At 43.8% G+C, this 18,321-nt stretch overlaps 2 protein-coding genes across 4 annotated transcripts in view; both read left to right on the plus strand.

Moving 5' to 3' along the window:
• The first annotated feature begins 24 nt into the window (after positions 1 to 24).
• Positions 25 to 8,523, plus strand: LOC139580274 (uncharacterized). 3 transcript variants are annotated; one of them, XM_071408936.1, is made up of 4 exons: positions 25 to 162; positions 698 to 1,447; positions 2,531 to 2,680; positions 5,970 to 8,523. In XM_071408936.1, exons 2-4 carry the CDS (start codon positions 797 to 799, stop codon positions 6,993 to 6,995), a joined length of 1,827 nt encoding a protein of 608 aa, XP_071265037.1. In that variant the 5' UTR covers positions 25 to 162; positions 698 to 796; the 3' UTR covers positions 6,996 to 8,523. The 3 variants fall into 3 exon arrangements, with proteins under 3 accessions (XP_071265037.1, XP_071264950.1, XP_071265122.1); XM_071408849.1 differs by having other exon boundaries at positions 727 to 1,447; XM_071409021.1 differs by having other exon boundaries at positions 727 to 1,447; positions 2,552 to 2,680.
• A 4,745-nt stretch (positions 8,524 to 13,268) lies between these two features.
• The window catches only part of LOC139580799 (cytochrome P450 2K1-like), a 28,536-nt gene continuing 23,483 nt past the window's right edge, over positions 13,269 to 18,321 (plus strand). Inside the window, exon 1 of the mRNA XM_071409859.1 lies at positions 13,269 to 14,314. Coding sequence (XP_071265960.1) covers positions 14,111 to 14,314 — 204 coding nt within the window. The 5' untranslated portion in view covers positions 13,269 to 14,110. The remainder of the gene's footprint in view (positions 14,315 to 18,321) is intronic.

Below are 18,321 nucleotides of genomic sequence, written 5' to 3' on the forward strand. Positions count from 1 at the left end.
TTTAGCTAGCTATCAACCCTCGACCACTGGTTCTACCAGTAAGGTTAGCTAATAGTTACTTGATAAAAATGTATGTTTTCTCCTAACGATTTAGCTTGCACACTAAAGGAAACGATATGGGTTATTTTCAAATTAGCTGAAAACGTGCAGTATCGTATTGAGGTGAGTTGGCACCACGATCAAAAATTCTTAGCTAGAACTAGCTCACGTTAGTTAGCTATGTAGATAAAATCCTTTCCTTTTTTCAACGTTAGGTTAGGACCGTTAGGCTATGTGTTCACATTGTGGGACAGGTTTGATGCTATCTAGCTCAAATATTTACTAGCTAGACAGTGGACAGTACACAGTGTCCCAACGTTGATGCTAGACTGCTGGTACCGGTGGAGTAATGAAGGTAGACTACGCTACGGCTTCCAAGCTTAGTTCAGGTGGAAGTCTGTGGCAGAGGCTAGGATACACTGCCAGCCGTGTTCTATTGGCTTATGTATTATGTTTATTTAGCTTATTAAATCTAGCTAATAATTTATGTATTTTGCCAAAAATAATCAGTCAATTTTGCCTGGAGTCCTGTCCTTCACAAGTTAAATTGCTTTTAATGTCAGTCTAGCTATCAATGTGAGATTTCAGGTGAAGAAGATTATGTGATAGAATTGGTTTATGTTTGAAAGTCTAATTCCAAATGCCCTATTTACTACAGTTAGTAGTGAATTCTCTGTCTCTCAACAGATAGAAGTAGCCTAAGTCCCGATTGGAGAAGGGCTCTTCCACTGGAGCAGCCTGGAGTGAGTGACCAACCATGGGCCGTCTGGACGATGCTGCCAAGCGCAAGGTGGTGGAGCTGCGGCAGGCGGGCCTGAGCTTCCGCAAGATCAAGGCGGTGCTGGAGCTGGAGAACATCCGGGTGTCTGCCCAGGCCATCTACCTGTACCTCAAGGAGTTCCAGAGGAAGAAGGTCCAGAGGGGTGGTGAAAGTGCTGCAGCCCCAGACCCACAGACCACACCTGGGGTTGGGGCAGGGAGGGGAGATGGTGGAAGCCGGGAGGGCTGGAACGACCAGCAAATACGGAATCTACTGCGGGAGGCGTCACGCCACGCAGGCTATGTTGCGGCATCAGAGTTCGCCAAGCAGTGTCCTGGCTCCACTCCTCCTGAAGTCAGGGGTCAGGGGCCGTCTGGGACAGGAGGTGAAGGCGCCAGCAGAGGACAGAACAACAGGACAGAGAAACAGGAGGAAGGGAACAAGAAGGAGGATGAGGACATCCAGATTGTCAGTGTCACATCATTGGCTCAGAACTCTCAACAGAGGGGTCTTCCACCCGCAGGAGCAGCGGCTGTGACTGTGACAGGGGCCTACATGCGTAAGAGAGCCACGCCCTCGCCAGCTACTAACCCCATACTGGCAGCACGCAAAAGGCTTCTGGATAAGGCTTTGTCTCATAGAGCAAAGGTAGGCACGTCTCATAGTCGTGTGATTCACTAAGACCAAAAAGGGTGTAGAGACATCAAGTTTGAGTAGATATATACAGAAAGGGTTGGTAACTGGCGGCCGGTGGGCCAAATTGAGGCTGCAAGCAATTGTATTTTGCCTGTTTTTTTTATATAAAAAAAATATAGATTTCAGAAAAATATATTAAGAAAATTTGATCCCAAATATTCAGACCAATAAATAGAGATGTGACAGTGTCTCAATGTAATGGAGGTATGTCATTATTCTGGTATTGTCAAATACAATATCGGTTTGGGATTACTTCAGGTCATTTTGCAGTGTACAAATGGATATAATTAGGCCTATGTTCCTGTACTGAGTACAGCACATGGAGTTCATCAACGAGCCTCTGCATTTATGCGCTCTGCACAATTAGCCTGGGGATCGCCTTGGAAGCCCTCATATTCCAAAGCATGATCAATGAGTTAGCCATCTAACTTTGATAAACCAGAACTGACTTTCTGGTTCATTAAGAATTCTACATTTAGATGTTTTTGGTTGTCAATTAGACGATGCCCATTTCAATCTTATCTTTCTAAATGTAACGTTATTTCAAAATATTTAGGCAAGTTGTTGGCTAAGTCATTAATCCTGCTTTGTAGTATACCGCTCAGGCTTCTCACGTTCTGTTTGAAAGCCTGGGGAAGACCATACATAAAAGGCCTGTAGTATGGTGGAGTCTACATGTTGGGTAAATTTCAGAACAGTGTAATTCACATAAATCCAGAACCTGTTTTGCTTACATTACACTCCTTGTACTCTTTTTCTTATTTTGCATGTCAAGGATTGGCAAGGAGTAGAATTGTAGCAGAAACAGACGGGTACCCAAGCTCTAAATTTACAATCCTATTGAAATGTTTCAGTAAAATAAATTGCATTTCTTGTTGTACATGTTCAGGTAGTACCCCCACACAGTACAATCAATTTCAAAATGTTTCCACTTCCTGAACAACCATGGTTTGAAACAAATGATCATATGAGAGGTGTTATTACTGTGGTGGTCATGTCATTTCTAGGCTTTGATTGGATCTTTATTTCCCCCAGATAAGAGACTCTTCTTATCAGTCCTACCAGCAGGTAGCAGCTCTGCTGAGAAGAGAACAGTCTAATGCTCCTGGTTCTGATGTCCAGAGACCTGTGGCAGCAGATCAACCACAGTCCTATGACCCAGTCGCTCAGAGGCTTACTCAAGTGGTGAGTACAAGGCGAAGGAAACTCAACGTCATATACACAATTACTTTAAATGGTGTCGATTCATCAATGTCACGAACCGGCTCGAAGTTCGTAACAAAAAGGGAGACAACATGGAGATAAGGAATAACAAAATATAGTTATTAACTGACGTAAACTAAATACAATTAACAATTGTGTGTGAGTGATTGCACGCATAAATGTGATAATGAGGGTTGTTGAAAGGTGCCAAATAAAACAGCCACAACCAAAATCTAACAGTGTCTGCATGGAGGGAGTCTCAATGAATGGGGAAGAGGTATATTTATCCCGGGACACACGAGCCCAGGTGTATCCCATTTCGCTGACAACCCTCTCGGCTCCCACGGACATCCTATTAAGGAAAACAAGAGCAAAGAGAAAGAATTTGGCAGACAGAGTGGGAGGTTGTCTTCACCCCCATAAAACCGGGGACCAACAAGGACTGTCAGAATCAGGCCAACTCCTAGCATCAGCAACACGTTCAAACAATGAAATTAACTAAGTTTCCAACAATATCAAATGTGTCCGAGGCACGACCAAAAGAGGAACAACCCCTAGGTAAATCTGGGTCAACTTCCCAGAGCAAACTCTCCTGAGAGCTTTCCTTCCCTAACCAACTCAAGCCGCTCTGGTTGCAGCTTTATTTTAGCACACTTCAAATCGCAATTCCTTTTCATACTTAACCCGTAACAGAAGCAGTTATTTCTGCTGTTCAAAAAGAATACTAGGGCTAACAGATGGTGCAGCCATTGTAACGTTACGGGAGACGGCGAGTCCTCAGCAGAAGCTGCCCCAGTGGTAACTCCAAGCACACCACTCCAGAGGCCTTCAATATCAACCTAACAATATGACATTTCACTAATTTCAACCTTGTAGTGTTAAGCAATCTTCAACAGCTGTTTAGTACATAATTCTAACAGTTCCTCTGATGGAAAGTGAATGAACACATCTACGTAAGATGCCATAGTCACAAGTAAATACAAAAACAAATCTCGCTCTTCCCCTCTGCTGAGAACACCAGACCACGAGAGAAATGAGTCACACTGGGCACCACAGAAGAGATGATATATGGAGCTTCCCCAAAACCTACAATAACTCAACCCTAGTCTTCATGTGGATTTGAGGTGGGTAATTACGCACTTTAGCCCGCTGGCAAGGGGAAAAAATGTTTTTAAAAAAGACACCCAGCACGCTGGCAGATTCCCCCAAGCCACAGATGTGCCTCCAAGACAACTGCTCAGTCCACGGACACCAAACAAAATAACCATGCCCAACATATTCCAAAGTGAAACAAGTCACTAAGCTTAACGGGGGGGAAAGAAAAGCTCTAACTCCTGGTAGCAAGTTTCACTACCCTACCCAAATCTCCCACTGAGGTACACAGCCGACTGTACTCACCTCAGACCGATGTCCCAACAACAAGTAGGGCAAGAGTCTCCAGCCTGGGTAGGGGCCTGGAAACTAACCAATGTACTCTCTCCAATGCAGCGCACAGCAAACTATCCACTGCAGTAGCAAGTTTACCAAACAAAAAAGGCAACCAACACTGGGCACCAAACATTACACCTCAAAAGCTGTTACAAAAGATGCAAACAAAGCCCCTACGGAGTTCTCAAACATTAACGTCACATTTTCTCCCAAACACACACATACTAGTAAGCCCAACGACACGAGTGTTAGTCCATAATGCAGCAAAGTGCTATACGCCAAAATGTCTAGGAACCAACCTTCAGATCCCAGACGAGCCCCCACTTGTCACGAACCAGCGCGAAGTTAACAGAAAAGGGAGACAACATGGAGATAAGGAATAACACAATATATTTATTATCTGACGTAAACTAAATACAATTAACAATTGTATTTATTATCTGACGTAAACTAAATACAATTAACAATTGCTCACATAAATGTGATAATGAGAGTTGTTGAAAGGTGCCAAATAAAACAACCAAAATCTAACAGTGTGTCTGCATAGAGAGAGTCTCCTCAATGAATGGGGAAGAGGTGTATTTATCCCGGGACACACCCGAGCCCAGGTGTGTCCCATTTCGCTGACGACCCTCCCGGCTCCCACTGACATCCTATTAAGGAAAACAAGAGCAAAGAGAAAGAATTTGGCAGACAGAGTGGGAGGGTCGTCACAATCAAATATTTATCGTTAAGTTGTCTATTGAAAAGAACAACATTACAAAAGTTTAACAGTGGTACATCTTTCAATCAAACAAAAGGTTGAACAAACACTCGTTTCGATCGGTTTACCTCAGGCAATGCAGTTCCTCCCAACACGTGGCATGCGCTGAGTGTTTGGTCATCCGTTTGTTGGATTTCTGTTCATTTCTTGGAAAGAGAATGACAGTTAAAGTGTTTTGTTACAGTGTATGAGTAGGGGAGGTCAGGGACAGGAGTAACACAGTTTGAAGTTGTTTTAAACATCTTTATTTAACACTGTTTGATTTAAAGATTTCAGAATTTCACATGAACAACTTACATTTTGTCTGCTAACTAAAGGTAGGCTACAGTTACATGTATACTTTTCACAATTCAGGCTTAGACCCAACGGCTGAAAGTTACCCCAATAGCAGGGACAGTTGTAACACTGTCTTTAATGGTAAAACATTAGGGGTAATTCAACAATGGTATGATTTAAAACAGATATGGATGAAAATACACAAAATTTACAAAAAAACGAGTTCTCTTTTAGGCTTGTCATATTGACCAGAAACTGAATAGCTGAAAAACTAGATTTAGTGTTCAAAAAGAAAAAATGTGTCTTTTACAATTTTTTCCGAAGGTTTTATCATAGTTGCATTGCCAACGTTGATGTAAAGAAGTGAAATTTGATATAAATATGTTCATGTGTCTAAATGCTATATCATTTTAGGTAAAGGGCTAAGTTGTAACAATGAGTTACAACAACTAACCCCAATCTTGGGAGTCTTGTGAAAAAATACAACAATTATTGTCATCAACTATACCAATCAAAAGGCCTTATCTTACTGATAAGATATGTTTCGATTCATAGAGAATGTTCCAAAGGTCAATAATAAAAATAGAGAGGCAGCAAAAATATATTTTAAAACATGGCCTCAAAACAAATCTGTCAATGAAACCAAAGATAATTGATGGATAAATTTGTTTTTAAATTAAACTTCATAGTCATGTAAAGACTAACCAATCATTGGCACATGGAACAGCTTTCTAAGTAGGTTTTAATTGTATATATTTAGCCTGTTACAACTGACCCATGTTACAATGGACTTATACTCTGCAGAGGAATTTGGATGGCCAGCAAGGAGCCAGTGTTCCCAGACAGATGTTCCAGCAGAGAGTCGGTGGCCAAGCTGTCCGCTCCCCACACCCTGCTCCTCCCCGTGTGGGCATCCGGCTCCCCAACCCCCCACCACCGCCACCCACCTCCCAGGGTAGTAGCCCTGTCATCCGCCTCCAAAGCCCTGGGAGCCAGGGCATGAACCAGGGCCTTCTCAGGAGAGACAGGAACCCCAGCCCTCAGCAGGCAGCTCACCAGGAGGCCGGAGGGAGATGCGGGGGAGGGAGTAGTGGAGGTCTCCAGGAGCAGGTCCAGACCCTGGGCTCTGAGATCCACAGCCTGAGCCTGGCGGTGCGCATGCTGGTGGAGCAGCAGTACCGGCTGGAGAGGGAGCAGGTCCAGCAGACCCAGGTCCAGAGGCAGATTCTCAGCACCCTGCAGACCCTGGCCTCCAGACTGGAGGCACCCTGTACCAGCCTCTACCAGCAGCGACAGCATCCCAAAACTCCCCCACCCCCGGTCTTACCTGCCTCAGGCTCTGCCTCCTACAGCCAGGACACGTTCCCCTTCAGCCAAGGAGGGTATGCTCAGTGTAGCCAGGCCCAGCCCAGCTACAACGGGATGGACAGCTCCAGTCTGGAGACCATAGAGACCTTCAAACTGTCCGGACAGAGCCCCCATGGCATCAACGGCTTCCAGACAGGCAGCATCAGTAGTACCACCGATAGCCTCACGCTCACACCGACATACACGCTGGCGCACACACAGCCTTACTCGTCAGCCTACACACAGCAGCCACACACTCAAACACACATGCCCTCATGCACACAGTCTTACGCCACCACATACACGCAGTCACACACACAGTCCTATAGAGGAACAGACAGTACAGACTATCCCAGCACCAGCACAGAGGGAGCTCTCCAGGACTGTATGGCCCCCACCCAGGCCTCTGTTGACCAGGACTCAGACATCACAGTCTCCCCACAGGAAACCCAGCTCAACATCATTAAAGTGGAGGCACTCTAACATGCTGACCAGACCGTGTGTGTGCGTGCACTTGCTAGCTAACGTTAATTTGTCCTATTTAGCTAACTAATTTGTCCTGGGATATAAACATTGAGTTGTTATTTTACCTGAAATGCACAAGGATCTCTACTCCGACAATTAATCCACACATAAAACGGCCAACCGAATCGTTTCTAGTCATCTCTCCTCCTTCAAGGCCTTTTCATCGTTTAAATTATATGGTGATCGCATCTAAACTTTCATTGTATTACCACGACTACCGGCAAAACAGTTCGTCTTTCTATCACCCACGTGGGTATAACCAATGAGGAGATGGCACGTGTGTACCTGCTTCTATAAACCAATGAGGAGATGGCACGTGGGTACCTGCTTCTATAAACCAATGAGGAGATGGGAGAGGCAGGACTTGCAGCGTGATCTGCGTCAGATATAGGAATGAGTTCTATTTTAGCCCTTGGAAAGCCCTCGTAATTGAATAACAAGATTGCAATAATTGAATAACATGGATTTCTAAATTTATTTTGTGACGCTCGCGCATGCGACGTGTCCGGTCTGGTCAGCATGAATCGTGCTTTCACGTCAGAGTCTCCAATAACACCGGAAAAAGTTGCTAGATTTCTTGCTAGTCGCTTTTTTGAATATTTGTCGCTAGAGGGTTCTAAATATAGCGACAAAGTCGCTAAGTTGGCAACACTGGCCTTGTGGCAACTGGCTTATTTGCATATAGGCCTACTCTGAGTGGCTATGGCGCACGGGTCTGTGTAGAATCCGGTCCTGGACAAGACAGACGTTTTTATTCGGTTTTATTTAATGCAATGTCTATTCATTGTCCAAATGCATGGCCGCTTTCCGACTCTATTGCTATATAATTTTCACAAATGCCTTACTATACGTCATTCCCAAACATTGTATACATTTATATCTAAGTACTCGCTTGTCAGAATATTAAAAAAGTGTCATTCTTCCTGTGGGTGTATATGAACAGATGTTACAAATATTTAATGTTGCTAAATGCTGTCAATTCCACTTTAAGCCTTTAACAGTTTATGAAATCTTCTAGTTGAACGTTCTACATAGTGATGGCTTCCCACTGAGCACAGACAGCAATTCAACATCTATTGCACGTTGGTTCAATATAATTTATTTTGGTGAATGACAGTGACTCCAGGATTTTGAGATTTAACAAAAATTTTCAGCATTACTGCCGATGTCAAGCAGAATCATGAAGTGTATTATTGATTAGCAATACATATGGAGCCGTCTGACATTACTAACCAAATAGTCAAAGGCTAATCGGAAGCCTACGTCTTATTTATCTTTGAGGTGTATCCAAGCTTAGCAGAGTCAATCATCTAACATTAGCGGATATCAATAACTGACACGGTTAGTGTTATATACATTTGGTTGGCCCGTTTGAATAGGACAAGAAAGCTTTAAGGTGCTATATTGGATTTTTGTGCCCAAATTTACCCAAATGTATTATACACTGCTCAAAAAAATAAAGGGAACACTAAAATAACACATCCTAGATCTGAATGAATGAACTATTCTTATTAAATACTTTTTTCTTTACAAAGTTGAATGTGCTGACAACAAAATCACACAAATTATCAATGGAAATCAAATTTATCAACCCATGGAGGTCTGGATTTGGAGTCACACTCAAAATTAAAGTGGAAAACCACACTACAGGCTGATCCAACTTTGATGTAATGTCCTTAAAACAAGTCAAAATGAGGCTCAGTAGTGTGTGTGGCCTCCACATGCCTGTATGACCTCCCTACAACGCCTGGGTATGCTCCTGATGAGGTGGCGGATGGTCTCCTGAGGGATCTCCTCCCAGAACTGGACTAAAGCATCCGCCAACTCCTGGACAGTCTGTGGTGCAACGTGGCGTTGGTGGATGGAGCGAGACATGATGTCCCAGATGTGCTCAATTGGATTCAGGTCTGGGGAACGGGAGGGCCAGTAGCATCAATGCCTTCCTCTTGCAGGAACTGCTGACACACTCCAGCCACATGAGGTCTAGCATTGTCTTGCATTAGGAGGAACCCAGGGCCAACCGCACCAGCATATGGTCTCACAAGGGGTCTGTGGATCACATCTCGGTACCTAATGGCAGTCAGGCTACCTCTGGCGAGCCCATGGAGGGCTGTGCGGCCCCCCAAAGAAATGCCACCCCACACCATGACTGACCCACCGCCAAACCGGTCATGCTGGAGGATGTTGCAGGCAGCAGAACGTTCTCCACGGCATCTCCAGACTGTCACGTCTGTCACATGTGCTCAGTGTGAACCTGCTTTCATCTTGGTGTTCTCTGGCAAATGCCAAACGTCCTGCACGGTGTTGGGCTGTAAGCACAACCCTCACCTGTGGACGTCGGGCCCTCATACCACCCTCATGGAGTCTGTTTCTGACCGTTTGAGCAGACACATGCACATTTGTGGCCTGCTGGAGGTCATTTTGCAGGGCTCTGGCAGTGCTCCTCCTGCTCCTCCTTGCACAAAGGCGGAGGTAGCGGTCCTGCTGCTGGGTTGTTGCCCTCCTACGGCCTCCTCCACGTCTCCTGATGTACTGGCCTGTCTCCTGGTAGCGCCTCCATGCTCTGGACACTACGCTGACAGACACAGCAAACCTTCTTGCCACAGCTCGCATTGATGTGCCATCCTGGATGAGCTGCACTACCTGAGCCACTTGTGTGGGTTGTAGACTCCGTCTCATGCTACCACTAGAGTGAAAGCACCGCCAGCATTCAAAAGTGACCAAAACAGTGCAGTGCCTGGATACAGCCCTCAGCTGTGGTATATTGGCAATATACCACAAACCCAGAGGTGCCTTTTTGGTACTATAAACTGTTAACCAACATAATTAGAACGGTAAACTAGTAATTTTGCATCATACCAGCCAATCAGCATCCAGGATCCAAAAAAAGAAAAGAAAACCAGCCCCGTCGCAGACCACGATGTCTTGCTCCCAGACAAACTAAAGAACTTATTTTCTCGCTTTGAGGACAATACAGTGCCACCGACACAGCCCGCTACCAAAACCTGTGGGCTCTCCTTCACTGCAGCCAGTGAAGTGCTTTGAGAGACTAGTCAAGGACCATATCACCTCCACCCTACCTGACACCCTAGTCCCACTCCAATTTGCTTACCGCACCAATAGGTCCACAGACGATGCAATCGCAATCACACTGCACACTGCCCTAACCCATCTGGACAAGAGGAATATCTATGTGAGAATGCGGTTCATCGACTACAGCTCAGCATTAACACCATAGTACCCTCCAAACTCGTCATTAAGCTTGAGACCCTGGGTCTCGACCCCGCCCTGTGCAACTGGGTCCTGGACTTCCTGACGGGCCGCCCCTAGGTGGTGAGGGTAGGAAACAACATCTCCACCCCGCTGATCCTCAACACTGGGGCCCCACAAGGTTGAGTTCTCAGCCCTCTCCTGTACTCCACCCATGACTGAGTGACCATGCACGCCTCCAACTCAATCATCAAGTTTGCAGATGACAACAGTGGTAGGCTTGATTACCAACAATGACGAGACAGCCTACAGGGAGGAGGTGAGGGCCCTCGGAGTGCGGTGTCAGGAAAATAACCTCACACGCAATGCCAACAAAACAAAGGAGATGATCGTGGACTTCAGGAAACAGCAGAGGGAGCAGCCCCCTATCCACATTGACAGGACAGTAGTAGAGAAGGTGGAAAGTTCTAAGTTCCTCGGCGTACACTTCACGGACAAACTGAAATGGTCCAACCACACAGACAGCGTGATGAAGAAGGCGCAGCAGCGCCTCTTCCACCTCAGGAGGCTGAAGAAATTCGGCTTGTCACCAAAAAAACACTCACATTTTTACAGATGCACAATCGAGATGAACATTGAGGTCTGCACAACGCACCACCGGGGGAAAACTACCTGCCCTCCAGGACACCTACACCACCCGATGTCACAGGAAGGCCAAAAAGATCATCAAGGACAACAACCACCGAGCCACTGCCTGTTCACCCCGCTGTCATCCAGAAGGCGAGGTCAGTACAGGTGCATCAAAGCTGGGACCGAGAGACTGAAAAACAGCTTCTATCTCAAGGCCATCAGACTGTTAAACAGCCATCACTAACATTGAGTGGCTGCTGCCAACATACTGACTCATCTCTAGCCACTTTAATAGTTTTAAAATTGGATGTAATAAATGTATCACTAGCATTAAACAATGGCACTTTATAATGTTTACATACCCTACATTACTCATCTCATATGTATATACTGTACTCTATACCATCTACTGCATCTTGCCTATGCCGTTTGGCCATCGCTCATCCATATATTTTTATGTACATAATCTTATTCATTCCTTTACACTTGTGTGTGTATAAGGTAGTTGTTGTGAAATTGTTAGGTTAGATTACTCGTTGGTTATTACTGCATTGTCGGAACTAGAAGCACAAGCATTTTGCTACACTCGCATTAACATCTGCTAACCATGTGTATGTGACAAATAACATTTGATTGGATTTGAACCCAGTTTATACTTCTTATTATGCCACCATGTGGTGCACTTGGATACTGCAGCAGAACACAATTAATTTCAGTTGTCCACCACTAACATACCAATGTGCACAGATGTCAATTCAACGTGTATTCGTCATTGGTTCAATGTCATTTCATTGCAATTAAGTAGAAACAACGTAGATTCATCCAGTGTGTGCCCAGTATACATATGACTGAATGCAGATGAGGGAGGATAGAATTACAGTTCTCCTTATCAGCAGAATTTCATGTAAACTCACAGACTCAAACACACTAAAGCACTTCTTCTAGCTGCTTTAATAGAATGTGTTGATTATCTTTGAATAACTTACAACCTTAAGTAACTGTTGTACATAATTCATATGTCATCTGAGGGTCTGTTTCTGTTAGGAATCTGGCAATGTGGATTCTTTCTACCATGACAACCTGGTATTTAGTGTTGCTAACCTGTTTGGTGCTGGTACCGACACCATCGGGACAACCCTGCACTGGGGTCTGCTGCTAATGGCCAAGTACCCCCATATACAGGGTAAAGATTGATATAAACCCCCACAGTTCTTGCCATACAGTCGTGGCCAAAAGTTTTGAGAATGACACAAATATTAATTTCCACAAGGTTCGCTGCTTCAGTGTCTTTAGATATTTTTGTCAGATGTTACTATGGAATACTGAAGGATAATTGCAAGCATTTCATAAGTGGCAAAGGCTTTTATTGACAATTAAATGAAGTTGATGCAAAGAGCCAATATTTGCAGTGTTGACCCTTCTTTTTCAAGACCTCTGCAATCTGCCCTGGCATGCTGTCAATTAACTTCTGGGCCACATCCTGACTGATGGCAGCCCATTCTTGCATAATCAATGCTTGGAGTTTGTCAGAATTTGTGGGTTTCTGTTTGTCCACACGTCTCTTGATGATTGACCACAAGTTCTCAATGGGATTAAGGTCTGGGGAGTTTCCTGGCCATGGACCCAAAATATCGATGTTTTGTTCCCCGAGCCACTTAGTTATCACTTTTGCCTTATGGCAAGGTGCTCCATCATGCTGGAAAAGGCATTGTTCGTCACCAAACTGTTCCTGGATGGTTGGGAGAAGTTGCTCTCGGAGGATGTGTTGGTACCATTCTTTAGTCATGGCTGTGTTCTTAGGAAAAATTGTGAGTGAGCCCGCTCCCTTGGCTGAGAAGCAACCTCACACATGAATGGTCTCAGGATGCTTTACTGTTGGCATGACTCAGGACTGATGGTAGCGCTCACCTTGTCTTCTCCGGACAAGCTTTTTCCGGATGCACCAAACAGTTGGAAAGGGGATTCCTCAGAGAAAATGACTTTACCCCAGTCCTCAGCAGTCCAATCCCTGTACCTTTTGCAGAATATCAGTCTGTCCCTGATGTTTTTCCTGGAGAGAAGTGGCTTCTTTGCTGCCCTTCTTGACACCAAGACATCCTCCAAAAGTCTTTGCCTCACTGTGCATGCAGATGCACTCACACCTGCCTGCTGCCATTCCTGAGCAAGCTCTGTACTGGTGGTGCCCCGATCCCGCAGCTGAATCAACTTTAGGAGACGGTCCTGGCGCTTGCTGGACTTTCTTGGGTGCCCTTAAGCCTTCTTCACAACAATTGAACCGCTCTCCTTGAAGTTCTTGATGATCCGATAAATGGTTGATTTAGGTGCAATCTTACTGGCAGCAATATCTTTGCCTGTGAAGCCCTTTTTGTGCAAACCAATGATGATGGCACATGTTTCCTTGCAGGTAACCATGTTTGACAGAGGAAGAACAATGAATCCAAGCATCACCATCCTTTTGAAGCTTTCAGTCTGTTATTCGAACTCAATTAGCATGACAGAGTGATCTCCAGCCTTGTCCTTGTCAACATTCACACCTGTATTAATGAGAGAATCACTGACATGATGTCAGCTGGTCCTTTTGTGGCAGGGCTGAAATGCAGTGGAAATGTTATTTGGGGATTCAGTTCATGTGAGGAACTTTGCAATTCATCTGATCACTCTTCATAACATTCTGGAGTATATGCAAATTGCCATCATACAAACTGAGGCAGCAGACTTTGTGAAAATTAATATTTGTGTCATTCTCAAAACTTTTGGCCAAGACTGTACCTCGGCACAGTGATCTATCAATCCGCTGGGCACACACACTGGTTGAATCAACGTTGTTTCCACGTCATTTAGATTTATACACCCCACTAAAGTGTCAAATGTGAAAGCCCCCAAAATGTGTGCGTTTGAGAAAAAAGATTGGAAATATGTATGTAATAGTTGCTAAATGACATTCAAAAGATAGTCTTTAACACAGTCAAACCTCAAAGGTCTGTAAATGTTCATTTTTACACTTGCCTTCAATTGTATCTAGTGGTGATCAAGGTCTAATATGATACATCCTCATAGGATGATGACCGGTAGTAACCTTCGCATAGATAAGAGACATTTTCTTCAGAATGTTTAGCCCCTCCCCTGAGGCTGTTCCATGCTCTATAAAAGGTGAGCCTCCATTCTCAGGCAGATCAATGAGCTGGAAGTAGTCACTATTTTTAACCCTGTGTAGGTATAAGAGCTGTTTGAAGATGTCTCTTATAGAAGGTCTTCTCCAGACATCAAACACGGTGACACTGCTGGGGGCTCTGCTGTTTCTGCTGGCCCTTTACCGCCTCTTCTCCGGTTCCAACTCTGAGGAACAGGGGAAGGCGCCTCCAGGACCCAGGCCTCTGCCCCTGCTTGGTAACATGCTCCAGCTGGATCTCAAGAGGCCCTACCGCACCCTCTGTGAGGTGAGAGGAAGTCCTGAGATTAAACTATGTTATGGTTGTTGATATTGTCTGTGTCATTGTTTTATCTGGGTAAATATTTTAAAAATGTTTACTTTAGCAGGTTTAAAACTTCCAGTTAGTTTCAATAGGCATGTACTGTCAAAGCAACATAGTGTTTCAACCAGGTAGCAATATTTTTTGTCAACACAGGAGCCCTCTAAAAGTTTTTTATTTTGATGTGCCCCTACTTACCACACTCGCTCTGAGTTTATGAATATTTTCAGAGAATGTTCTCCATTAATGTTCCATTTCAGTTTTTTTAAATGCCAAGTGTTATCAAATAATACAGGTGAAATGACCAATGTGCATTCACTCACATAATAGAGGCATTTGGCTTGAAAATCGTATCGGTCATAAATGCTTAAAGGGATAGTTTTGTGAGGGGTAAAAACACAATCTTAATAGTTTTCTTGTCACAGACCAAACAACTCACCAAAATAGCTCACACATACTTCAATACAACTTATATTGCAAGAATATCACTCCAGAAGATGTCAACATAGAATTATACTTTATTTGTTACAGAACTGCTTCCAACAACCTTTAGTTCAAGTTTTTATATTTACATTTCATGCATTGTTTACTTCACAGGGCTTTTCATAACACCTGCATTTTCTAAAGTAACACACTGATCTCCATAGTCTGTGTTTGGTTGATTTATTTTGAATAACTTCTAGATACTTTGAGAGCTTAGTTAAAGGGACAATCTGCTGTTCAGCTGTAGAACCTTTTGTGGAGCTGGGTACCCATGTCAAATATTTTCAGTATCCTGAGAGGGAAAAGGTGTTGTCATGTTCTCTGCACTAAAATCTGCGTCCAGTTCGAGGTGAGTAATCGCTGTTCTGATATACTGAAGCTCCTTTCGGTCATAAAGAGACGGTAGCAGGAACATTATGTACAAAATTACCAACAATGCGAAAAAACAAACATTGTCTCTAATGAAAGTATCTGGGGCAGGCACTCTGGAAAATCCCATCTGCTGCTTGTAAAACAAATATTTTGTCTGTCACCACACAGCCACACTTAATTCTGTCACTTATCCCCCCCCCCCCCTCCCGCCCCCATAGGGAAGGCCAGAGGGGTGTTGAGAGAGCACTGCAGTTATTGTCCAAGCGAGAGATAAGAGAGCAGTGCACGTTGTGACAACTTTTTACCAGTTGTAGGTAGGCTATTTAAATAGTCATTATGGAGACACCTACAGTGGGGCAAAAAAGTATTTAGTCAGCCACCAATTGTGCAAGTTCTCCCACTTAAAAAGATGAGAGGCCTGTAATTTTCATCATAGGTACACTTCGACTATGACAGACAAAATGAGAAAGAAAAATCCAGGAAATCACATTGTAGGATTTTTAATGAATTTATTTGCAAATTATGGTGGAAAATAAGTATTTGGTCAATAATAAAAGTTTATCTCAATACTTTGTTATATACCCTTTGTTGGCAATGACAGAGGTCAAACGTTTTCTGTACGTCTTCACAAGGTTTTCACACACTGTTGCTGGTATTTTGGCCCATTCCTCCATGCAGATCTCCTCTAGAGCAGTGATGTTTTGGGGCTGTTGCTGGGCAACACGGACTTTCAACTCCCTCCAAAGATTTTCTATGGGGTTGAGATCTGGAGACTGACTGAATGTGATTTTCTGGATTTTTTTCTTCTCATTTTGTCTGTCATAGTTGAAGTGTACCTATGATGAAAATTACAGGCCTCTCATCTTTTTAAGTGGGAGAACTTGCACAACTGGTGGCTGACTAAATACTTTTTTGCCCCACTGTATTTCCAACCCTTTTTCCATAAAACGTGTTAATACGTTTTTAACTAGGCAAGTCAGTTGAATACCTACCAGTATTTAAGAACACATTCTTATTTACAATGACGGCCTGCACTGGACAAACCCGGACGACATTGGACCAATTGTGCGCTGCCCTATGGGACTACCAATCACAGATGGTTGTGATATAGCCTGGATGCATCAATAAATAATGGAGAGGAAGCGCTGGGAAACGACTCGGAGGGGGTTTAAACTGCATTCTAATGTTGACTGCTTAGAGAAAACGATATCAAGTGAAGTGCTTTATGCATGCTCAGTTCTTGGGTCTCGGCTGCCCAAGTGGAAATTAAATGGAAGTTTTGGAACTCCCTCGCGTGGTTCTTTTTAATGGAAATCCTCAATGAAACTGACATTAAATATGGAGAATGATACATTTGCCTCTGTTGGCCATCAAGTAGCCTATTCATGTATATGCCATTATAGGCTACCATTTTGATACAATAAATATGTGGAAATGATGATATCACTGGAGTCATTACAAATCAATGTGTGCCACTTGTGACGCCTATCTGGTCATGGAAAACCAATTCATAGAAAAATTGCCCGTAGGCGCGTGACGATGGTGACCGGTGTGAGGGATAATGAGCAGCCTGATGACCTAGAGGCCAGAGAGGGAGCACACTTGACACTGCATCTTGTCTAGGCTACTGTAGACTATCGGAAATGAGATGTAGGCCCATCATAGGCTACCTGCCTTTATCTAAGCAAACCATGGCAAAATTGAATTACAACCATAAACCCAGATTTTAGTCTGTAGCCTATGCCTACTGAAATGACAAGTCAATCTCGCAAATGGGCCGTTGAACGGTTTGTAGTCTTAACATTTGGCACATAGTAACAGCACAATGGCCAGAAAACAGCCTAACATTCTTTTTTCATGTTAATCCAAGTATTTCTTGCTTAGAGATTTCAAGATCCTCTGGCCAATTTTCATCACTCAAACTCTCCTGTCAGATTTATCCATAGTTATGCACATGCGCAAAGGGGATTTATTTCCAATTCTTAACCTGGTTCGAGCATTGACTGCTGATTTGGCTGAAAGCTGTGGAATATCAGACCATGTACCACGGGTATGACAATTACTTTTTACTGTTCTAATTAAGTTGGTAACCGGTTTATAATAGCAATAAGGCACCCTGGGGGTTTGTGGTATATGGCCAATATACCACGGCTAACGGCTGTATCCAGGCACTCCGCATGCATAAGAGCAGGGAGACAAATCTAGCTATGGCCTCCTACTTGTCAGGCCTCTCACACTGGGCAGATAAGGTTCCTGGGATGGACAGCTCGCACAACTTCCCCACATACGGCGATGGCTCAAGGGTGACCTCGTTGATGAGGAGATCCAGGAGCCAATCTATGTAGCCTGTAATGTTCTTTTTGTGAACAACTTTTTATTGAGTTTATTTATTTTTCAGAGGGTTACAGATAAAAAATAAATGCATATAAAGATGGCCACCACCCATTCCCCCCTTTAGTCACCCCCCCCCCTAATATTAAGCACATTGCTTATCTTTACAACAGGAGTACAGACTACCTGGCTGGCATGAAAATGAGTCATGGGAAAAGCGCTCTCCATCCGCTCTAAGTGCATAGATGAAATGTATTTTTTCTGCTGCCCCTTGTTTGGAGACAGGTGTATGATAACGGTCCATTCTAAATCAAAACAAATTTCTCACATATATTATTTAGTATATCTAAAGACAATATTAAATCAAGAATAGTCTGATAGGTGACAATATTAACCTATCACTTGTGAGTTATGTATTATAACTTGTGAATGATGCCCAGCATAAGAAACAGCTTTTTTTGTGCGACTTTTCTTTTTGCTCTATGGGGCTTTGGTGACAAAACGGATGGCACTGCGATAGACGGCATCCAGTTTGCTGAGTAGAGTGTTGGGGGCTATTTTGTAAATGACATCGCCGAAGTCGAGGATCGGTAGAATAGTCAGTTTTATGTTTGGCAGCGTGAGTGAAGGAGGAACAGCATTGCTGTGCTTATAATGTGAAGAAATAGCCTAATGGTTTAACATTTCAAGGTAAACGTTCTGATCTGTTGCGTCAGCCACATTTAGTAAAACATTTTTTTTTATGTTAGTGGTTGTATTAATTTGGGATCTATTGCATCCCACAACTG

The sequence above is a fragment of the Salvelinus alpinus genome, chromosome 1, assembly GCF_045679555.1.
Source record: "Salvelinus alpinus chromosome 1, SLU_Salpinus.1, whole genome shotgun sequence".
NCBI lineage: Eukaryota > Metazoa > Chordata > Actinopteri > Salmoniformes > Salmonidae > Salvelinus > Salvelinus alpinus.